This window comes from Phascolarctos cinereus, unplaced genomic scaffold (genome assembly GCF_003287225.1).
Source record: "Phascolarctos cinereus isolate Bilbo 61053 unplaced genomic scaffold, phaCin_HiC Scaffold_2;HRSCAF=192, whole genome shotgun sequence".
Classification (NCBI taxonomy): Eukaryota; Metazoa; Chordata; class Mammalia; order Diprotodontia; family Phascolarctidae; genus Phascolarctos; species Phascolarctos cinereus.
In genome coordinates this window covers 373,152,758-373,176,454 of record NW_027555625.1, presented here as the reverse complement: position 1 = coordinate 373,176,454, position 23,697 = coordinate 373,152,758, and the positions used below count along the sequence as shown (strand labels likewise).

The 23,697-nt window shown below is 44.7% G+C and overlaps 3 protein-coding genes across 4 annotated transcripts; 1 reads left to right on the top strand and 2 right to left on the bottom strand.

Moving 5' to 3' along the window:
* Positions 1-1,801: 1,801 nt before the first annotated feature.
* Positions 1,802-12,881, bottom strand: IK (IK cytokine). 2 transcript variants are annotated; one of them, XM_078150484.1, is made up of 20 exons: positions 12,765-12,881; positions 12,530-12,596; positions 11,066-11,158; positions 10,710-10,769; positions 9,947-10,114; positions 9,618-9,732; positions 9,354-9,424; positions 9,212-9,258; positions 7,709-7,872; positions 7,484-7,592; positions 6,169-6,208; positions 5,782-6,007; positions 5,132-5,150; positions 4,648-4,725; positions 3,734-3,815; positions 3,396-3,453; positions 2,635-2,723; positions 2,364-2,472; positions 2,085-2,119; positions 1,802-1,977 (listed from the first exon to the last, which is right to left on the bottom strand). In XM_078150484.1, the coding sequence occupies exons 1-20, from the start codon at positions 12,778-12,780 to the stop codon at positions 1,950-1,952; spliced, it is 1,674 nt and encodes a 557-aa protein (XP_078006610.1). In that variant the 5' UTR covers positions 12,781-12,881; the 3' UTR covers positions 1,802-1,949. The 2 variants fall into 2 exon arrangements, with proteins under 2 accessions (XP_078006610.1, XP_078006611.1); XM_078150485.1 differs by lacking the exons at positions 12,530-12,596; positions 12,765-12,881 and adding an exon at positions 12,055-12,500.
* A 252-nt stretch (positions 12,882-13,133) lies between these two features.
* On the top strand, positions 13,134-15,296 carry NDUFA2 (NADH:ubiquinone oxidoreductase subunit A2). The gene is made up of 3 exons (XM_021005244.2): positions 13,134-13,297; positions 13,592-13,698; positions 14,983-15,296. The coding sequence occupies exons 1-3, from the start codon at positions 13,194-13,196 to the stop codon at positions 15,072-15,074; spliced, it is 303 nt and encodes a 100-aa protein (XP_020860903.1). The 5' UTR covers positions 13,134-13,193; the 3' UTR covers positions 15,075-15,296.
* Positions 15,248-22,586, bottom strand: TMCO6 (transmembrane and coiled-coil domains 6). The gene is made up of 12 exons (XM_021005242.2): positions 22,374-22,586; positions 21,329-21,441; positions 20,959-21,071; positions 20,489-20,672; positions 18,125-18,229; positions 17,924-18,009; positions 17,586-17,702; positions 17,128-17,239; positions 16,747-16,933; positions 16,418-16,512; positions 15,959-16,126; positions 15,248-15,656 (listed from the first exon to the last, which is right to left on the bottom strand). The coding sequence occupies exons 1-12, from the start codon at positions 22,456-22,458 to the stop codon at positions 15,510-15,512; spliced, it is 1,512 nt and encodes a 503-aa protein (XP_020860901.1). The 5' UTR covers positions 22,459-22,586; the 3' UTR covers positions 15,248-15,509.
* Between the last annotated feature and the right edge of the window lie 1,111 nt (positions 22,587-23,697).

The following is a 23,697-nucleotide window of genomic DNA, read 5'->3' as shown; positions in this document are numbered from 1 at the left end:
AGGGCAAAAAAGGGTTGCATGCCCGCTGCCGGGAGTCACCGATGCCATGTACAACCACCGAACCGAGGAAGGGGCAGAAGCTCCCGCAGGTTTCAGAAAGGCCACGGGCCACCCCAGTAAACGGGCCACCGTGACCCCCTAGCCCCAGCCAGGCTCCCTGCAGTGGCTTCACTCAGGCATCGGCCGACAGGAGGTAGAAGGCGACGGTGGTGAATGCCGGTGGCCATTCCAGATTTCCAGGGCTCCCATAGCTGCCAGTACAGCCATGCGCTAGTTGGAGCCTTGCACTAAGGACAGCAGGACAACAGGGAACCCGGACACATCTTACTGAATGACTGCCCTTTTTAAAACCCAGTGAAGTAGATGGCGCCAAAGCCAAGAGTGGCTGTTTCTGTGTGACAAAACAGCATTAAGCTATCATCCCCATTGCTGAAGTTTGCTCCCAAAAAAGCATCTACTACTTTAGTGTTTAACTAGCAGCTTTGCTAGTTGGACAGGTCCTTGGCTAATATCCTGCTTTTAAGGGATCACTGGGCTACTCCTATGTGCTAGCTATCTGAGCCATGTTCATTTGTCCTTAACTAATTATGCCTGCTGCTTTGGGCGTTACCATAGGCTTAAAGCTCAGCCTAGTTGGTTACCTGCAGATTGCAACATCTGCATAGAATTTCTATCAACACCACCCCCACAGCTTCCTAAAAGTTAACTTTTACAAGGAATCCAAGTTGAAAGTTGAACTAGGAACTTGCAAGCCAGCAGGAGCTGAGTTAGCAGATCCTAACGGATAGGCAGTAGCCTGGCATTTAGTAAGAAACCAGTGGGCCATTAGCCCAGGGATCCACCAGGGTGTGGATATTCTTATGACTGGCTGACATCTGGCTGACATCTGACTCCCATCTGACTCCCACCAGTTCAGAAGCTCATATTTCAGCTATCCACAACTGGCAGAGGGCAGTAAGGAAGAGGAGAGCTAGCAAAAGGGTGAAAAAGGCAATTCAGAGGCCAGCTTTGCTGAAACTCTTGCAGCTATGAGGCGAGTAGATTTCACGTGCAGCTTTGACTTAGAGGCATGACATTCCTACTCTACGTGAACACAGCTCAGTATAAGAAAGGGTCCTTCTTCCCTAAATAGGCCATTCCACTGGACAAGAATGGGTCATAAGATAGTATACCTTTGAGGAGCATTACTTGGTAATTAGTACAATGTAAGTAAGATTGGTTTACTTGTTTTTATAACCCAAATTTTTTTTACACATACTTAAAGCTATATTTTGCAACCGTAGGGTCAAATTGCTGATAATCAAAGTCCAATCACTTTTCCTAGTCACTGCCCCTTTAACTTCTTTGTTACAAAAGTTACTCTAGTATATGGATATATATGTATATCTGGTATACCTTTCCTTGGTAAAGCCTTAAGTGAAAAAATAGCTTTTTTAAAAAAGAACATTTGAGCCTAATACTCCTTCCCTCCCTCCTTTCTATTTTGAAACTACACTGGCCAGGACCTCTTAGGCAGTGTCATACTTTCAGCTGAATACACACTGGAAAAAGAGAAATATTTAACACTTGCTATCAATGCTGGGATACTAGCTATAATACTGTAATCTCAGCTTGTCCAGTACATAATTAAAATGAGTTCCCACATGTAACTGACTGTACCCAAGTATGTGCTAGAGCTTGTGCCAAGAACAAAATGGTGAAATTGGTCCAACTAGTGTTTCCAGAAACCCTGAGGAATTGGAGTTGACCTCATCCGCCATCTTTCCCTTCATACCATCTCTTCAGCAGAAAAGAAAAAACAAAGGGTTAACACGGATTTTAATAGTCGAAACAATGCAATTTCATACACACACATGAACACTGCAGCTTCTCTAAAGAAAGTGCAAAGGGAGAGACAAAAAGTTGAGAAATATCCAGACACGTAATCTTCCAGGATTCAGAGTGCTGGACTAATATTTTGGTCTTTTGACCTCAACCCTACAATGGAAAAAGAAATACCATCAAGAATCAACACACTACGAAATTTAAAAAAAAATCAACACACTTGTTTCAATGATCCCCAACCAAATGAAAAAGTCTCTTACCCATCAGCCTCCATTTTCTTTCTTTTCTCAATAATCTGCAAAAAAGAACAGATAATTATGCTACACATCCAAGCCTACCTTGACCAGTAAGAGAGGGGAGACAAGGGCCCAACAGAAGCATTAAGACACATCTCAATGGGTGGGTGAACCATCTCAAGGCCTTCCCGTCTACGAGGGATAATCCTGGAGTTTCTTCCCAAGCTCTTTACCCCAAGCCTAAGGGATGGGAGGATCTGGATCTCTGTTCCCATTTATAGCTTCCCACCTCCCTAAACTCACTGCACTGATCTTTTTCCACTGTCGATCAAGCTCTGCCTTGTCATTTGTTTCTTTGAAGCGTCTGGTTTTCCGACCTTCTGACATCTTGATGCCATACTGGAATGCAGCTCTACAGGTAGATGAAGAGAGTCAGGGTAACAATATAGTGAGGTTGCATAGAGCAAGATTCAAAGAAAGGGCCCTAGGTGGGAACAGCCTTACCAGACTGTGCCCTCTTCCATGCCCCCTTCCCTGCTCCCAGAACCCCGTTTAGTCTCAGTGCCAGACTTACTTAGGCAAAGCCTCTTTGTTATTCATATACTCGCTGTACTCCTCCTGGGTGTCAAAGTCCCATCGACCCAATGGTCCTTTCTTGTTACCCTGTGGCAAGAAAGAAAATGGTGGTCAGCAGGAACCCTTCTAGTTTGCAGTACAGGGCTTGTAGGCCACATTCAACACTGTTTCAGGACAGTGCCTAGAAAATCCAACTAACTAGGGTTGTTCTCTGGTTCTACACTTCTTTGGAGATAAAGGGACTACTGTGAAAAATAAGCAGTTATTCCAGATAATCAGATATCCAAACCATCTCTGCCACTTAAAGGAAAAAGAAAAGAAGGTTAAAGCAATCCTATTTGGTATTCCATTAATAACTGTGTTTACAAATATAGAAGAGACAACCTTGAAATTTGGCTAAAATGATGCTTTATAGCAATCGTGTCTCCACCTTCCCTCCCTCCCTACCACCACCACCACCTTCAGCCTGAGTTCAAAGAAAATTCTTTTCTAAACGTTAACCTAACCCTCAAAGTGAAAATGTTTTTGGCTCATTTATCTTTCTGTAGAGAACTAAATATTCAGTTAAGCCACTAATTCCACCATCCAGGCTACTATTAATTTTCTCAATGAATCACTAAATGCTAGTACTAGTGGAAAACATAAGATATACACTTTCAGTCAGGTAGCTGCTTGTTCTTTTTCCTACAGAGAAAGATAGCCCTACAGACTACAGCCAAGATATAATCTGCTCTTAATGTAAACCTCACAGAGACATACCTGGTCCATTTTGCTATAATCTACCTCTTCATCACTGTCCACAGCCATATCATCCATCCTAAAAAGAGGCAAAGAAAAATCAAATGCTCTAACCACCAAGACTGGCTAGGAACCTGACTAGTCCCTTTGCCCTTTCAAACTTCTTACTTTCCCCACTCCTCCCAGCTGACTCAATTGACATAAGGCGATTCTGACATCTTCTCATGAGTGACAGATATTTCAGAATCACAGAAAACTGCCCAATTCTCTTACTCGCAGTTTCGATTTTCCAACTACCCTCCCCATATCCTACTTCCCAGAGATTCATATCCCACTTCCCAGAATGAAGCCTCGCTTACGTGGCTGGATAACATTCTGCATAACTGTTGGACATGCCAAAGAAATCTCCCAGTTGCTTCTTATCTTCTGGTTTCTTCAGTGTGTGCTATGTTAAGGTGTACCAACAAGTGCCACAGAAAGTAGATGTCCATATACTAGATGCCCACTGGGGAATAGCCTTTAAAAATCTCTCATACATGAATATAATAGAATATTATAGAGAAGGATGGGAAAAAATATGAACTGATACAAAGTAAGAAGAAGCAAGAAAACAATATACACAATAACTAAAGCAATGCAAATGGAAAAACAACAAAATAACCAAAATGCTGAGAAACTGCAATGAACAAACTTGGCTCCAAAGAGCAAGTATAAAAGCGCACCTCAGGGGCAGCTAGGTGGCACAGTGGATAGCGCACCAGCCTTGGAGTCAGGACCTAAGCTCAAATCCAGCCTCAGACACATAACACTTACTAGCTTTGTGACCCTGGGTAAGTCACTTAACCCCATTGCCTAACTAAAAATAAATAAACAAAAGTCCTTTAAAAAAAAAAGGGCACCTCCTTTCCTTTTTTACAAAAATAGGGGATTCTTGTACATGACTGGTGAGAGATGTGTTGGTGAGATTTGTTGAACTGGTTTCTTTTTATTATTTGTTAATAGAAATGGCTCTCTGAGAGGAAGAAAAGGGATATATTGCAACAAATGGTAGAGTCCAGAGAGAGGGGGAAAGAGAGAACAAGACCAGAGGATAAAGGCCATAGAAAGACTGCAATCCTAAAGAGAGAGTGGTTGTTCTAAGCATGTCCTATGGGGAAAAGGGCAACTCTCAGTCAAACCTCTCCATATAAAAGAGCTTTGGGAGAATCAGAAGCAAGGGGAAGCTAAAAAGTTCTTTTAGAACTCATGACCCTATTTCATAGTAAAGGATATGATTCACCACCTTCCCAACCAGCAGAACCAGCAAACTTTTCATTGATGGACTTTATCAACTCTTTGGCAGATCCAGGACCTATAGGTAAAAAACTTATATTAACCATCTTCTTAAGCAAGAGAGACTTGGGCCAGGACCCACCCCCACCCACGCCCAGTTCTTAGAGGACTGAGGAGTTTGGGAGCCTCAGATCCCTCCATGGTCCTTCTAGCAGTAATCCCTGTATCCTGCCACTACTGTACAAACATCAGAGTTGATCCTATATCACATAACCAAAGCAACAGTAAGGTAAGTCCCTATTCTGATTTCTTTGAGCATAGCATACCACTGTTGCCCAGAGTCAGCTCCATGCATATCATCTCTGATCTGTGCAGTATATCAGAATTTTAAGCCAGGTTCAAACGAAAGGCAGCAGCCAGGATGCAGGCTTCTGGTTCTTCAGAATACTTCACAACACCTACTTAACAACATGCATATAACTTACCTTTGTCAATATCGATGGGCTGGAAAAGGAAAAAGAGAGTAAGGTCAGTGTCAAATACCAGCAACAACTACTTTTTATTCTTGACCACATTTTACAAATCTACTCTTTTCTGATCTCTTCCCCTTTTAACCACTCCCTCAAACCTCCACCAACTTCGTGGTTTTTTCCACTCTGTTAGGAAGCTACTGTGGGGAAATCATACTCCCTTTCCATGGCCAGCTTTCTTAAAAATTCCTTCCTACATCACCATCTAATAATACTTCTGAAAAATCTGCTATTAATGGTGTCTTCAATTACTGCCTCACATCATAACCACTTTTTACCAGGTTGATCAAGGAGAAAACAATGTTCTAGTCATTGTTCTGATTCAAGGAATGGGCATACTGCCTCTAATTTTCTCTCCTCTGTCTCTAAATTCCCAATCTCTCCCCCCACCACCACCCTAAAGTCTGCAAAAACAAGATGGAACCAGGGAAAACGCTACTTAGTAAGCACAGAATTTCCAGATAATCATCCATTTACCAAGGAAATTATATTAGTCCCTCCAAAAACTTTACGGGGATTTCCATACTGGGAATCTGAATTTAGTCAGCTTCTGAAACTAGTCTATCTTTCTGCATGTGATAAAAATCTAGGAATTCATGACTCACCTCGTCATCCACTTTGGGCTTCTCAAAATAGCTGTGTCGCTTCTTCTCCTCTTCTCTTTCCCGATCTCGCTCTCTTTCTCGGTCCCTCTCCCTGTCCCGTTCTCTTTCTCTCTCCCGTTCTCGGTCCCGGTCCCGATCTCGCTCCCGTTCACGATAGCGCTCCCTCTCTTTTTCCCTTGGAACCTTAGTTGTTGATGGCACATAATCTCCAATGTCTTCAAAAATGCTGGAAAGGCACAGACCCAGATGTCAGTAGCTATCTGAAAGTATGGACCCTACTATTGTCTTCAGGTTCCTAGACTAGGCTTCCCACAGATTTCCAGAACAACTGATCTTCCACAAAGCTGTCTTCCTATGATCACTTATATCAGAAACTAATATACATACTTCATGTCAGCCTCTGGAGGTTTCTTCTCATCCAGCTTTCCTGTAAAGAAAGAACAGGAGTAAGGATAACAAGGTAGGGCCATTTCTCTCCCAGTGTCACCATCAATTCTTCTCTCAATATTACTGTAAAACATCTACAAAGAAGTACGCTTTCTCATTCTCAGAATGATGGAATGAGGGGCAGCTAGGCGGCTTAGTGAATACAGCATTGGTCCTGGAGTCAGGAGGACCGGAGTTCAAATCCGGCCTCAGACACACAATATTTCCTAGCTGTGTGACTCTGGGCAAGTCACTGAACCCCAACTGCCTCACCAAAAAAAAATGACGGAATAAGGCAATTGTGTAAATTTATTTTGTTCCATTTGTTAAAAATAAAGGTGCCACTGTTTGGTGGGAATTTATTAAGGAGAGATAGTAATGTGTAAAAAAAAAGTCCATACAACATTTATGAATAAAAAAAAAGAGAGAGAAAGGTCAAGAACAAAATACCTTGCCAGTTACTGCAGGCTCAAAAAGAGCAGCCAACAAACAACACAGAGATAGAAAGCTAGAAGACTATGGAGTCACAGAGGCTGAGAGAGAACATTAAGAAAGTATAAAAAGGTGAAAAAAGCTTTTTTTAAAAGAGGGGAAGGATACAGTCTCATCTGAAAGGAGGATAAGAACTGAGAAGAAGCCACTGGACTTAGCAATTAAGAGCTCTTGGATGCCCTTTAGGAGAATAGTCTCAGAAGAACAGAGGCCAGATGTTAAGAAGCTGAGGAATGGGTGGTAAGGAAGAAGAGACACCTGGTTTAGACTATATACAATTAATTAGAAAACATTTTGTTGTCATCACAATGGAAAGATACTTCTAACTACCTATTTTTGTATGTTGTGCTAGGCAATGAAGAAAATTAATTAAACAGTCAACATATTGTAAATATCTATTCAAAAATGTCAATCTCCTACAGTCCCTAGCACAAGCTCTTATGCGTACAGGGGGCACTACATAAACCTTGCTGCTGATCAGTTGTGGGGGGCGGGAAGGGTGTAAAGAGAGAACTACCAACATTGTTCCCACTCTGCCTCTTACCACAACACTACTTCTCAAATTTGTCAGGGAAAAAATATCTGTTCTAGTCTTGTCCCAGCCCTGATTCTGAGAATAGTCTTCTTGTCACCCAATTCTCAAGGCTCTCTTCCAAGGCAAAGGGAACAGAATGGCTCTAGGACAAATATCACTAAATAAACTTATTGCTTCCTGACACTCCGTATGTCACCACAAAACTCAGTCCCCACAGAAAATAATCTTTCCCCACAACCATCCAGAGACCTTTGTCCTTTTTCTTCAGCTTCTTATTCCGGGTACCCTGCCGCAAGTAGGAAAGGATTTGTGTCAATTTGCTGATGACAATATCATTCGTGGTCAGGGTGGTCTGGGCCTGAAATCCCAAAAAGAAAATAAGTCAACCAACTAAGAAAACACCATTTCTAGGAGGAAAGAGTCCCTCCCACATTTCCTACAAAATACAGTACTAAGGAATATTACGGCAAGTACCTCCATGGTAGGACAATCAGCTTTGCTCCGGATAAGTGTAGTGGGGATATCTGTATCTGCATACTCATCATCCAGATCTACAACATAGGCCATGCGGCCTGGCAGAAACAGCTCATTTCGTTCGTAAGCTTTGTTCTTAAAGAGCATACGGTAAACATTTCGGCCTAAGAGAAGGGGATAATAAGTAAGTATTCACTGAGTGCCTACAGTGAGCCTGGCACTGTCATATGACTTAGTTCTAATCTTCAAACAGATTACAGTCTAGTTGAGGAGACAAGCCTAATAAAAAAAAACAATAAAGAATTAGAAAACAAATGCTAAAATATATGGTACTACCAGTGTTAAAGAAGGTCAGAAAAGGGAGAAACCCATGTTTGAATGGGTAGTCAAGTGTTTTATAAAGAAGACAGACAAGACTTGAGCTGGACCCTGAAGAATGGATAGATATTGGATAGGTAAAGAAAGGAAGGGTATTCCACTTAGGGGTGGAGATAACAAAAGCAATACTACAGAGGCAGGAAAAAGTAAGGCTGGAGACTAAGAGATTGATTACTTCTTAAGGGATAGTAGAAAGTAAAGTTAGATAGCTAACTAAGATTAACAATTAAATACAGTAAAAGGTTTCATGTAGAATACAGACAGGGAGATTCCTATAGGCAAAGATTTCTCTATCCATCTCTAATAACTGATAGCCTGAGGTTTTCTATAATTGCACTAATGGGAACTTAAAAGGATAAGACACCTTTAACAGGAAAATACATGCAATGGCCAATCCTAGGGGCTACAAATTTAAGTTATTTTCCCTCTAATGAGAATTATTCTCTACTAACCTCCATTAGAGGATCTAAGCCTTGTATCTTGCCATGGAAATAAAATATATATACTCTCACGTAATGATTTTCTCAGCAGTAATATAATTGGGGCATTTTTCTACATTTAAAAACTTTCAAAAGGCCTTAAAGTCAGACTGGTGATGATTTTGCTCTACAGTGAATTTTTCAAGCGAATTAGCAGAAAAGTGGTAAAAGATACCAAAGGTATTATAAATAAATTTTAAAGTTAGGGCTATTCTATGCAGGTCTCAAAGCACTTTTGTGTAGGTTTAAAGAATATGTAATATCTCCCAATAGACGTCTAGCTTTACAAAATGTGATTTAAAGTCATGTAAAAACTACTTCACAAGAAAGTGAAGTTTAAATATCTATTTTCTGTCTTCATTTGAAAGGACATATAGTTGATGTTAGATTAAATCTCAAACTGATTTCTATGGTGCATGAGAAAGTGCAAAAGATCTATAAGGAATTAAATCTTGGTTTAAAGCAGTTTGAAAATGGTATTTAAAGCATGTAGTTAGAAATACTGTAGTCTGGGGACAACAAATGTGGAATTTTTTAAAATTCTACCATAATCGAACAATTCTGGTGCATTTTTAGCTGGTGGTATTTAAGTCTCTTCTTATTGAAAACAAGTGTTAAGGCATTAAAATAACACTTCTGCTCTTACCCAAACGTGTCTTAAACTCAATCTTATTCTCAGGATCTTCATCCTTCCTTAAGAAACAAGAAAGAAGTCATTAGCCAGTTCTGCCATTAGTCCAAGTCCTGCCCCTCCACCTCAACAATCCACGCCTCCCCCTTACACTTACTTCGTTTCCTTTTGAGGTTTCTCCATCATCTCCTCCTCTTCTTTTTCTTTGCTAGCAATCTCAGCTCGAACCTAAAGGAGGAACCAGAGAGGTGTCTGGGACAGTTCTGACTATACCCTAAATGTATATCTTCAGCACTAATGAGATAATTCTACAACAGCCAGGAAGGCTCCCCATTCAACAAAGCTCCCCTTCCTGAAGGCCCAGAGACATTCAGCATTCTAGGAACATCCATAACTCACAAACAAAAGAAAAACACCTCACCTTCTGGAGAAGGGCAAAATCCAAGCCTTTCACCAAATGAGTATGTTCCATGTCACCACCCAAGAACTTGGACTCCTGGATCAACTGTCGCCTCTTCTCTGCTGCAGATTTGTCACTACACAACAAAAGAGACCATTATCAGATCAACCTAGTATTACTGACAAGGGACTGTTTATAGTGGCTTGGCTTAGGTGGGAAGGAGGCCAGAAGTCCACATTACAGTATACTGAAGCCCAGAAGAACTAAATGATTTGCCCACAATTACACAGCCTGACTGGGGCTGCTTCAGAAATTAAATCTTAAATGAATCTAGGCCAAAGTCTACTCACGCCTCAGCAGTAGGTCCCACGGCTCTGTAATTAGCAGTGGTACTTATCAACTCTGTTTCTTCATAATCCTTGTTTACACCATCTCTCCTTTCTTTGGCACGGTCCCGATACTTTTCTGCTAGCTCCCTTTCACGCTCAATTTCTTGTTGACGGAGTTTAGCATAGTAGCTATGAATGAGCAGAAAGAGATAAGGCATTCAAATATAAGTGTAGCAAATCTGCTCCTCTCTATTTGCTTGGACTCTCTGTTCTCTATATCTTTGCCCTCACTCCTCATACACGTACCTCTGGGCCAAAAAATATACCCCCTGTAATACCCAATTACTTATACACCTTCTCACAGCAATTCTCTTTCTCTGTACATTGCAATTTGCTCTATAATTATAATAGAACTTTCTCAGTCACTACTAAAGCACCTTCCTGCTTAGTCACTTCCAAATTACTGGGGCCACATAGCCCCAGAAGATTAACTGGATTTCCAACTGTTTACAAATTTCAGCTCAATGTCTCATAATTCTCCCCCCCCACCCCCCCCAGAACAAAGAAAGCAAAATACCAGGCCCATAGAAAGCTTTTGTAGTTTCTAAGTAAAAAGCCCCCTAACAAGCACAAAAACCTTAGAGCTTCCAAAAAAGAGAAACCTCAGCTTCTTCATTAAATGAGAACTATGCTCCTACATAACCAACTCTTAACCTAACTCAGTCCCACCTCAGTAAAGACAGTGCTCACATTAAGATCTAACCTCCCCTTCCCTTCCTTTCACCTTTTCTTTTTCCTCCTTCGTGCTGCTGGATCTTCATCCTCATTGTATTCCCTTGGCATCCTAGAAGAAGTAGAAAATCCAAACGTATCAAATGGCTACCACAGCCTCACAAATCCCAATAAGAGTCCCCTGGGGTAAAATGATCAGGGAACTAAAGCTGAGCAGAAGAAAGCCCCAGAGGGGGGGAAAAAAAAAAAGGCCCAGAGGAATAGATTTGGAAGAATATACAGATTCCCAACCCAACCAGAGCCTCAACAAAATAATCCCTCTTACCTTCTACTTTTCTAAACATTTCCTACAAGAAAGTACGCAATAGGAACAGGTTGGGAAACAACTAGGAATATCCAACAGCTTACTCATGATGGCGAGATTTGGACGGTGGTGCAGATGTGGGTGCAGCTCTAGGTGTCATAAGTAGTTTCCTAAAGTCTTCATTGGTGAGTTTGGACCTAGTGAAACAAGATACAAGATTGTCAAACAGGAATGACAAAATCAGCACTTCCTCAGTCTGTTTCCACCTAGCATCTCTTTCCCCCAAAAGTAACTATTACTTCTCTATATAACCCAGTAACATGCTAGTAGCAAATAATAACATTTATTACTTCCAGGACCCCTGACTTCATTAGTTCAAGTAATACTCTCATTGACACAGATCTCAAATCCTTCATAGTTTAGTTTTATTAAGTAAGCACCTTGCTGTCAGTGAAGAAATCACCAACTGGCAAACAATCTTCCACTAAAAAAAAATAATAAGCCTTTCCAAATTGTAAGGATCCAGAGAGATTATCTACTCCAAATCCCTCATCAAAAAGATAATGAAACTAAAGCCCAGAGAGATTAATTAGCTCATAATTGTTGATGTTGGGGTAAACTCTTTCTGAGTTCTCACTTTGACTGAAGCAACACCCATTCAGTTATTAAGGCTAGTTAAGAAAAGAGTCAAGAAATGGCCCCTTTTACTTAAGCTCCCTTCCCCCCCCCAAAAACCCACCACTCAAGGAGAGGAAGACCCTCAGAGTCACTCACTCTGAGCAATCAGGGCCCAAACAATGACCACTAAGTGGGGTTTGGGCTGGAACCTATTGGCTGGCCAATCAAAAGACAGCCAGAATAAATTAGGTTTAAGGAAAAGTCTTTAAGAAAGAAATCTAGCCCATGAAACCCCAAGATATCTTGCTAGGTTTCAGGCAACAAAATTTTCATTCCTTTGGGCACAGCACATGCCATAAAGTATGATACCCTATGTGAACAGAAGGGGGGGGAAGGGAAGGAAGGGGAGGGGTAGGAGGAACTCTGACGCCCAACTGGAACTGGGTCCCCAGTGGGGCAGCTTGGGACTACTCACAGGTTGTTGTTAGTCTTTCATTCTCGAAAAGGACCATGACATCAGGAAGGTGATGCCACGACTTTCAAGTGAATTCGATGTAACTGAGGAAAGGCTGTGCAAAGTCACCAGCCTGACTTTCTCCTCCGGAGCCATATGAGTCCAGTGGCATGATACAGATCAGGAACTAGCAAAACCCAGCTGGCAGATACTAGGTCCTGACTCCAAATCCTGCTCACTATGGCAAGCACTGTCTCTCCAACTAAGCTGGTGCCCAGAAGCCATACAGCCTTCACACAGTATACATGAAGCTATAGGAAGACCTGTTTGTGTTCAGCTGGCATTGCCTTTAAGAGCCCAGGCTCACCTCCACGAACAAAGTATTTGAGATGCATCTTAAAGCACAAGTTCAAAAACCTGCAATCCCACCCAGGGGGGCCCACCGTACCAAAAGAGGCCTCTATACTCTTGGCCCCTACGTGCCGGTCATACTCACTGATGGAAGGAGTGAGGATCATCCACATCATGGCCATCCGGGGCTAGCGGGTTGGAGAACGGTTCACCTGGGTCAAACAAAAGACTGAGCTCCCCGCACCCCCTCGGGCCGCGACCCCGCCGACTCCCCCGCCCAAACTGTCCCTAACAGCCCAAGCTGGACGCAGGGAAGGCCCTTAATAAAGCCTGACCCGAGGGAGAGTCCCAAGGAAGAAGGAGGGGAGCCCGGGACTCACTGTCTCGTTCCGGCATCTTGACTCCGGCTTCAACTCCCAAAACAAACGCAACCACCGAAGACCAGATTCGCAAAGTGGTTACCCACAGTGCTCTGCGGCGAGATCGGCTTCCGTCTTACGCTTGGCCCCACCTTCCTCACGTGTCATTACCATGGCAACTCCGCTCTCGTAGACGTGAGCGCCTCTTCTACGGAAATGAGCAAAAAGTGGGCCGACGTAATTGGCTGAATTCCACCTCGCCTCTCCCTCTCCCCGCCCCTTTCCCCACATCTGGCCAATCGTAGGGAAGAACAGACACAATTCGCCGAAGAGACCAAAGCAGCACGAAGCGAATTGGTGAGGTGGATGATGCCTCTCCCTGATTGGCTATACGGGCACTCTCATTCCTAAGGCTGAGGACGTAGAGGTGTTCTGCAGTCTCTGGAAAAGATGGCGGCAGCTACGGCCCGTGCGGTCGGGATCAAGGTGGGCAAGAACCTGAGAGAGATCCGCATCCACTTATGCCAAAGCTCGCCCGGCAGCCAAGGAGTGAGGTGCGGTTGGACGACGCTGGTTGGATGGGCGGGACAGGCTGGGCGGAGGTCGAAAGGTCACGACCTCCCGGGGTCATCCCGTATCTTCCCCCAGGAGTGGCTTCGGGGAAGCCCCGGGAGGCGGGGAAGGGAAAGGGGAAGGGTCGGAGGGCTCCTCCTTCTCTGACCCTGTGTTCTCACCTGTAAATCCGGGATGATGTCAGCACCAAACATCAGTTACGTAAGTAATGATGCTCCCCTAACCCCAGATCTGCGGAAAGGCGAACTACTTCTTCCTTTCACTCTGTCCTGCAGGGACTTCATTGAGAAACACTACGTGGAGCTGAAGAAGGCGAACCCCGACTTCCCTATCCTGATCCGCGAGTGCTCGCAGGTGCAGCCCAAGCTATGGGTCCGCTATGGTGAGCCGGGGCTTGGGATGCCATGGGGTGGAGGGGAGCACCCCAGCCTGTTAAGGTTCAGGGAACCACGTGGAGGTTTAGGGGTTCTGGGACCCTGAAATTGCGACAGGCATGTCCTGCCCCAGTGAATTCGACCCAAGCCTTCTTTCAGCCAAAGACAAGCTTTTTTAAAGATCTGCCATATTGGCCAGACCCTTAAAGAATCTGAACATTTGTAAGCTGTTGGCTACATTTTAAGTCTGGGGCACCTAGGTGGCGCAGTGGATAGAGCACCAGCCCTGGATTCATGGAGGACCTGAGTTCAAATGTGGCCTCAGACATGTAACATTTACTAGCAGTGTGACCCGAATTGCCTAACCAAAAAGAAAAAAAAGTCTGCGCGCCTTAATGAAGGCCAGATAGACCTTTTATATAAAGACTGTGGGAGGAATCTAGGAATGGCCAGGTAGTTTGAGGTGACTGGAGGGGGGGGTCTGGGAGAAGGGGTCTAGAGAGGATCTCAGTGGGGAGTGACTGGGAGGTCCAGAATGGGGTCTAGATAGGATCATGGATGGGAAATAGCGATCATGGAGGTAACAGACAATGGAGGGCTGGGCTAGGTAACAGATTTGGGAGATTGGGGGTAGCCCCCATGAAAGGCCAGTTGATAGGATCATAGCCTTAGGCAAATGCTAGGGACTTACTTGATCAAGTTCAAGGAGAGTCCAAAGTGGGGTTTCCTAGGCCCCATAGACAAATGAGACCCAAATTCTTTTTGGGATAAGTGGCAAAGGTCTTAACTTGGGCCTGTACCCCATCATAGCCCATGGTTTAGCAGACTTCTGCCCCAAGATGCTTTATTGTAGCTGTAAAGGGTTTTTCTAATAGGGGAGAATTGTAGGTGTAATAAGGAAGAGCCTAAAAGGTAGGGAAGGAATCCCAGGGGAAAAGCTAGATCACACTGCCTGAACTTGGGACAGTAGGGGAGATGGAAGCAAAGACAGGCCTGGCCCTTTGCCTTACCTTGTAGCTTTATTCCACTCACATATAATCTGAAGGTGGTAGTTTATCACAAAGCTAGCTAGAATTTTTAACTTCTACCATTGTCAGTTAAAAATAAGAAAGCCACTAGGCCAGTTAAAGACCCTTTACTCCAGAACCCTGTAATCATTCCAGCCCATCTTGGTTTATCCTTTTTCTGAATGTCAGTAACAGTCTATAGCACATGTTTAGTACTTAATACAGGCCACCTTCTTAAGCAGTGATACACACATAGTAGAAGTTCACTAACTATTTTGTCCTCAGCTTTCGGCCAGGAGAAGAACGTCTCATTGAACAACCTCAATAGCGAGCAAGTGGCCACAGCTTTAGTGAATGTGATGAATAGCAAAGCCTGAAGACTCAAGAAAACATTTAAGAGCTGCCTCAGAGCTTGGGCTCTATTGGACTGAGAATGAAATATCCACATGTTTTAAAATGATCTTTCCATGTAAACCTTGTATTGAACTATAGTTTTTCTGAATGTTCCCTCTACTCCCCACCCCCAAACATATGCATTTTACCACCAATATTGTGACTGAAGACATTTAATGTAATACAACTTTTCAGTTCTAAGAGAAGCTGTGATTTATGAAAGAGGGAAAAGGAAGAAGGGAGGGTTATGGGGGTGGGGGATGGGGGATGGGGAACAGGAAAGGGGACAAGACTGAGCAGCCTCGACCTGGTGCCCATTTAGTCATCCCTGAAGGGAAATATAACTGGAACATAGACAATAACTTCTGAACCACAGAATGACAGGACTAGCTCCTAGAAGAAAGCAGGCAAGAGAGATGCTATGGCAGTGCCAATGCATTCGGTACAAGTGAACTTCCTCCCAGTGCCACCTCCTGAAGAGCCTGTATGCGTTCCTGGAGGTCGATCTCTTCTTTGTGTTTCTCCAAGGCCTGTAGGCCAGAATGCTGCAAGAAGTCCTGAGCTGCCTGTTTAGGAAGCAAGAAAGGTTTTATGGTGGGGCATAAAATTAGTTTTTCCCATCTCTTCCCTCAAGGAAAGTGTCACAAATAAGGGGAAAGAGTAGCTGAGCCCCTGGATGTATCATATTCTCTGCACTGAATGATACTGCAGGGGGAAGACTTTCTGCTGGGGGAGGTAGGGCAGGGAGGGATATCAGCCTATATGGAATATGAGTGCTGGTTAGGATGCAGTAGGGCTTCGCTCTATCTTGAGCCTATAAAACTACAAGGTTTAAAAGAGTGTAGCATGAACCTGAATCAAAACCCACCTCAGGCTGGTGTACAAACAGCAGTTGCAATAGCTCCAAGCTCTGGCCTACCACCTCTGAGTCAGAAAGGGTCAAGATATCTAGCAAGTGGGGGAGTAGTGGACCAGGCCAGAGCCTCTGGCAGTAGAAAGGGCCTTTCTCTGCAATGTTGCACAGGATTGTGAGCACCTACAAATACAATAATAACATTTAACATTTGTATAGCACTTTAGAACTTGTAAAGAGCTTTCTCCAGTACTATAGTTAGCAAACGTTATATCTGTTTTATAGATGAGGAAGCTAAGACTTCAAATAGCTGTACAACATCTATAGTCATAGCTAGTAAGGGTCAGAGGAAAGCACCCAACTCCCAACTCCTATTCGTTTCCTGCTATACCAAACTACTAAATATTTGAAAGGACAACACAAACTCTTCTGTTCCTAACCTCCAAAGAAACAGAAACCCCAACTGTTACTTACCAATATACGCACTACCCGTGAAATGGGTAAGAGTTGCAAGAGGGGAGCGACCAGATCCAGGGAGAGCAATGCAGTGCAGAGGCCAGGATCTTTAACTAGAGAGGAGGCACCATGACCAGGTTATTCACAGAATTCAAGTCACAGGAAGTGAGTTGTAGTTACAGCACAGCTGGTTAGCCATGTGTTATAAGGTAATAAAACACCTTTGTCTCTAATCTGTCCCAATCTGAGTTTAAGCTGAGAGGTCCCCAGATGGTTGGAGAAGCCACTGTTACTTAAACAGGGAGAAAAGACATTGCAGTGAACTGACTCAGAGCCCCATCACATACCAGTTAGGTTGTTGAGGACCCAAAGGCACTCAGGAACCAGGCTAGGTTGATGCTGGATGAAGAACTCCATGAGAATAAACATGGCCACTATAATTCGCTCATCTCCAAAATCTGCTCGCACCCCTGCATCTGCCGCTCCTTCCTCTGCCAGCAAGTTACCAAAGCACCGAAGTACTGGACAGGCCAACTGCAAAGGCAAGATGGGTGGCCAGGAGGCCAAAGGGACTGGCTGGGAACTGAAGCCCGAGGGAAGGTTTAATACAGACGGTAAGGGAAGGCACCAAGGATATCACAGACAGAACATGTCACCCAAGCAGGGCTGAAGACACACCTGGTTCTCCCAGGTGGTGAGAAATTCCTCATTGACCTCCCTTTACCTACCAGATCCAGTCCTGTATCCACAGATCCTGACGCAGCCCTAGCCAAGTCCATCAGCAATAGCCCCAGAGTGGACAAAGCTCCTCGAGAAATGAGCAGTGGATTATTCACCTGGCTGGAGTAGAAAAGAAAACAGTCATGTCCCCACATCCTGGGTCCCTAAGTCCTAGCTTGATCTAAGTCACAAAGCCAGGAAGAATTCTGTTACAGCTTAGGAGGCAGCCAAAGTCAGTATGACCCCTGGGACCTACAACATCTGGAGAACTGAAGGAGAGAGACAGGACTTAAATTGTGTTCCAAGCCTAAAGAATAAGGTAAGAATCAAGCAGTCACAGCCCACTTCCCTGCAACACTAGGAAATGCTGTGCTGTGGCTTTGACTCAATACCCCATATATCCAAGGGTACGCAGGGATTCCTAAGGAAAGTTATGGGTGGCATTCCTGGTTTGGGCCCATGGTACCTGCAGATAATGTAGTGAAGGCACCAGGCAAACTCCACAGCAACACTAGCCCCCAGCTCTGGGGTAGGGTGTAGAAGTCGAAGCATGTTCGGGAGGATGGCAGAGTCCAAGACGGAGCTGCAGGTCAAAGAGGCACAATGAGTGAAAGTGCAAGGTTCCCATCAGGACCTCAGTGTGAATGAAAATGACAAAAACCTGAGGCCCTTCTCAGTAGTGTGGGAAATGAGCTAAGTAAACCCAGGACGAAACAGTATCCCTGGCAGTAGCCTGGGCTCACCTTTGGCCATCAGTCTCCCTCTTCCCATGATGTTGTCCCAAAGGACAGAGGATTTACTTACGGAATGATTTCTTTCGGAGCTTCATTGGCCTGCAAAAGTTGTGACAAGGTGTAGCCAAGAGCTTCCAGAACAGCTGCATGAGGTGACTGGAATAAGAATGTAGATCTTAATGAAGGAACAGAAAGCAGTGGCTAGAGCCATCCTCTCCAAGCAGTGAGGGCATGAAGGGGTAAGAGGAAGGAAGAACACTCAATCCCTCACCTGGATGCATAAAGCAAGAGCTGGAATAATGCCCTGTGGCAGAAGCTGCCTCCTCACAGCCTCACTCTCCACAGCCAGGTTGCCTAGTGTGTAGAGACACAGCTCCTGAGAACACAAGGGAACAAGAAAGAGTTTTGAGGTTTTTCCCTTCCCCAGACTACGAAGAGGGGAATCCTTGAAACATTTTTATCAACAAATCTGAGCCCAGGAATTCTACATTTCAACAAGTGAACACTGGCCACCCCCAGGGTCCTGCCCCTGCCCCTGAGGAATCGATATCAGACTGGACACATGAGCAGAGCTGTTCATCCCAGTGCACCACTAATCAGAAGCTGGGGATCAGTACCTACTCGTGCCTTATACCACCACTTTAGTTAATACTAATAATATGACTTTCAAATGACATGTGATATAATGTGGGTCCAAGAGTCACTGATTCTGATACTAGGTCCTGCAGTGGGATGGCAGTGGGAGACAGGGTTTCAGGCATCTGAGCAGTGGATTGACAGACATGAGTCTGGAACCAGGCCCTGGGATCCAAATTCCATCACTAGGTGTCTGACCTCAAAAAGACCAAGAGGAACACAAAGAGAAAACAAATTAAGTCATTCTTAAGGATAGTATACATCTGATTCATGTACCTACTGGCAAAGGTAAAGGCCCCAAGTGGCAAGAGAATATATTCCCCATAATACCTCATGACCCAATATTTCCTTTGTCAGGAATTTACTCTAAAAATCTTACCAAAATTTTAAAACACTGTGCAAAGGTTATCATAAGCAGTATATGTAATTTTCAAAAACAGAAACAACTTAAATATTCAATAGGGAAATTGTTATATGAATTATTCTATATAAATGTAACAGGATATAATAATACAATTAAAATAAACAAGTATAAAGTATGCAAAAAAATCTGGTATGCCCAGCATGCTACAGTGGAAAAGAGTACTGGATTGGGGGTCAAAGGACCTAGGTCCCAGTTCAGTTACCTGTGAGACCTTGAGTAAGTCATTTAACCTCTCTGGCCTCAGTTTCCTCATCTGTAAAATGAAGAATTGTGACTAAATGACCTCTGAGTTCCTTTTCTAGCTTTCAATCTGTGGAACCTTTACGAAAAAATGTAAACTGAAAAAAGCAGAACCATAAGAATGGAATACACATTAATACTATATATGGGGGGAGGGAATGAATGAGAAGAAATGGACAAAGAATCCTGATGAAGACTTATGCAGGAGTACTTAATCTTTTTTATGTCACAGATCCCTTTGGCAGTCTAGTGAAGCCTATGGACCCCTTCTCAGAATAATGCTTTTAACTGTATAAGATAAAACATTTAGGATTGTAAATGAAATATTATATTAAAATAGTTGTCAAAAAATTATTTTAAAAGTTCATCCCCCAGAGAGAGAACTGATGAACTCTAGGTACAGATTGAAGCATGCTTTTTCCACTTTATTTTTCTTGCTTTTTTGTATGTGGCAACATGGCTAATATGGAAATGTTTTGCATGACTTCACATGTATAATTGATACCATACTGTTTGCTTTCTCAATGGGTGGGGGAGGGGCTGGAGGGAGACAATTAGGAAATCAAAAAATTTGTAAATGATTGTTAATGTTAATAAAGTATAATTTTTAAAAAAGGTCATAGACTTCAGGCTAAGAAGATCTGATGTAAACGGAAGACAAAAATGTGTATGATGCTTTTTTTAAAAACCAGACTAATTTCCTTGATGTGAGGAACTCCTCCAGACAAGTAAACTCCCTCTGCCAACTCTGATCAAAAACTGTCCTGCAATTTAGTCTTATAGATTTGCCTGGACACTGAAAGGTTGAGCAACCTGACCAGGGTCAGACAATGTATGCCAGAGGCAAGACTTGAACCCAGGTCTTCTTGACTCCAAGGTCACTTCCCTGTCTACACCATTCAGCCTCTCTTATATGATGTTTTATGCACTGAAATGTATTTAAATGTAATACATACTAAGTAAGTTTAATGGTTTATTGAGGTTCAATGTTGAACTTTTAACAAAACAAAATTTAATTTAATATATCCCCCAAAAGATCAGCTATTTAAAGTCATGGGAGTTAAAGTTAATGGGAGCTACATATGAGCTCCAAAATGAAAAAAGGATAAATGAAGACAAGAGTACATAGCAGAAAGAACACCAGATTTGGAATTTAGGACCCAGGAATCTTAATCTACTACCTACTACATGTGTGACCCTTGGCTAGACACCTAACATCTCTGGCCCTCAGTTCCATCATCTGTAAAATGAGGCCATTAGACTGATGATTTCTAATGAGTCTCCTTTGGCTCTCACACACAGAGAGAAGGGTTAAAGGGAACAGGGTGAGCTTACTATGAAATCAGCACTGTGCCCGGAGAGGTACGTGAGGAGGTAGGATGTGGAAGGCAGACAGGCTTCTGCCACATTCGGCTGGTCGGCATGGGAGAGCTCATGCAGACATCGAGCTGCCTCCATCTGGAGTGAAGCCCAGCTGCTAGTCAGGAGTCCAATGAGTGTCCGAATACTGCCTTCTAGCCTGAAACACCAAATATTAGAATTTGTCTCAACCCCTGCATTGAATCTCTCCCCTTCCCATCCTCAAACCTACTCAGAGCAGGATTCAAATCTCAGCTCTACTTAATTAGCTCTGAGACCTTAGGCAAGTCACTTCAAGTATCTATGACTTTGCCATCTCCAAAAAAAGGAGTTGGATTAATCCTATGAAATCTGTTTTCCTAGATAGCCTTTCTTCCCCAAGAATCATTTGCTTCCTGAGGCCTCCACACACCAGGTCCTTAGGCCACGGGGATATCGGTACTGACCGGATAAAAGTTTGCTGTGTCTCAGGATGCTGTAGGCTATGCCGGAGGCTGATTAATGCCTTCTCTTTTTCCTTCTCAGTTCCCCGCTGAGACATCCTCAGTAAGTGTAGCACCTGAGGGATCCAAGCACAGAGTGAGAAATGTAAAACAATGTGGAGATAGTGACAGTGTCAGGTACTGTAATATTCAAAGTGTGTAAACATTTAACAACCCCAGGGCTCTCTTTACCATACCTTACACAGCTATTAAGCACCAATAGCAAAGAAGTGCTTTGTATTCATTTGGATAATGTTTCAAAGTACAACACAGCCAGACAAGAGCCTTTTATCAACCCTGAAAAGAGCCACCACCACTATCCCAGATATCTCACCTCTAGCTCTTCCAGGGGCTTGTTCTGGAACTCATCTCTGGCTTCTTCTAGGTCACTGTCCCTCAGCAATCTCTTGCTGACCAGGTGCTGTTCCCGCCTGGCCTTCCGTAAAGCTGGGGAACAGAGAGGCCAGGAGCTCAAGCCCAAACTGGGGGAAATGGGGGGGGTCGGATTAGGGCTGGAGGACACACAGACCAAAGGATCAGGCCAAAACTGGGAGGCCATGGCCAGACCTTTCAGGCCAAAGCTGTGGGACAGAAATGCCAGAGGCCAGAGGCTGGGGGTCACAGGGGCTAGAGGCTCTGGACTAGCACAGAACCCGGAGCCTCAGGTCAAGCCAGGGATGGGGAAGGGGGGGGAGGGGGCAGGGATTCAAGGGCCAGAGGCTCAAAGCCACGGATTGGGCGGGGGGAGTAAGGACCAGGGGCTCAGGGCTAGGGGAATCAAAAGGGCCAGAGGCTCAAAACTGGGGGGTCACACGAGCCAGAGGTTGGGAGTCAGAGGTGCAGGGGCTGGGAGAGGGGTGTCAAAGGGTCCAGAGCATGGGGGGGCGGGGAGGAGCGGAACACACAGGGTTCAGGGGCTCTGAGTAACCACAGGGGCTAGGGACAAAGAGGGAAGGAGGGAAGGGAAAGGGTAAGAGGGACCAAGGGCTGGGTGGGAGTGTGTGTGGGGGGAAAGTGGAGGAGCGTTATCAGAGGGGCCAGGGCTGGGAAGGGAGAAAGGGGTGTCACAGGGACCAGGGGCTCAAGGTGGGAAGATCAGAGGGGCCAGGGGCTGGGGGGGGCGGAAAAGCGGGGAAGTGGGATCAGAGCTGCCAGGGGCTCTGGGCTGGGGGATCAGAGAAGTCGGGGGCGGAGGGTGGGGATCCAGGGGGCCAGGGGCTGGGAAGGGGGGGGCGAATCACAGGGGTCAGGAGATATGGGGGGATCGCGGGGCTGTGGGGGGCGGCTCAGAGGGCCCGGAGGCTCTGGGCCGGGGGCCATAGAGGCCGGAGGGAGGATGCAGCCCCGGAGCCCCCGGGCCACTCCGGCGCTGGCCGCACCTGCCTCCCGCTCCCGCCAGCGATCCCGCTGCTCCTGCAGGTTGTAGCCATGGGCCCGGAGGCGGCCGCTGCGGTGACTCCACATGACCCCGGGCGCTCCGCGGGCACAATAGGACCAGGCCGAGAACGGGCGGCGGCGGCGGAGGCAGCAGCAGGGGAGGCGGAGGAGAGGAGGAGGAGGGGCGGGAGGCGTCTAGACTCGCCCTACAGCTGCACTTCCGGTGGCGGGGGGTCGGGCGGGGCTGCTGGAGCGCAGGGCGGAGCCTCGGGGGCCAGCGCGGCCTGCGGGGGCAAATCTGGTTTCACTTCCCTAATTCCTGACTTCCTAAAGGAAGTTGCTTAGCCGTTCCTTCTTCTGTTGGAAAGGCCGAGAGCCCCTCCCCCTCCCTCGGCGCTCCCGCCCCCGCCCCCGCCGCTTTCCCGGCTCTCCCCATCTCCGCAGCCCCCTCCACCCTCCCCCGACATTCCTCCCGACCCGGGGACCGTGTCTACGCCCCCACGAAGCCTTTTCTCCCTCCAGCCCTCTCCCACCACAGTATTTGGGATAAACAAGTGTGAACAGCAATTCTTTCACTTAACCAAAAAAGTGAATAGATTTCTTGTATAGAAATTGGCACCCAGGGGCCCCTGTACTGAATGGGAAATGAATGACGTGATGTGTCACAAATCCCAAAGAAATCCATCCGTCTCATAGTTTTCTTCTGAAAATGCATTATTATTGATGTTATTATCAATATTTTTGTTATATAATAACTAGTATGTATATAGCTAGCTTTAAGGTTTGCAAACCATTTTATAAATGTTATTTCACTGTATCTTAGCAACACCCCGGGAGGTAGACACTATTATTTTCCCCATTTTACAGATGAGGAAACTGAGGCTAAGCAAGATTTAAATGACTTGCCCAGGGTCATACAGGTGTCTGAGACTGGATCTGAACTTAGGTCTTGCTGACTCCAAGTCCAGCACTCCAGGTGTCACTTACCTGTTGATTCTGAATCTTCCAGATAAAGACTTCTGGAGAAAGGGTAAAAACCCTGTTTATTACTGAGGAACTACTAGTTCTATATATATATATATATAATATATATATAAAATTATATATTATATATAACATATATATTATGTATATATTAGCATATTTTATATATTAATATATATTCTAATAGAGTGAAAACAGGACTATTGAGAAGTAGCTCTGGGAAGCGAAAAGATCACTGGCAAAACCTATCTCATCTCTAAGAAAGGCAAGGAGACTGCTTACTTAACTGAGACTATCCTGGTGATCAAATGATAGGCAGTTTGGAATAGTGAAAAGACTAGT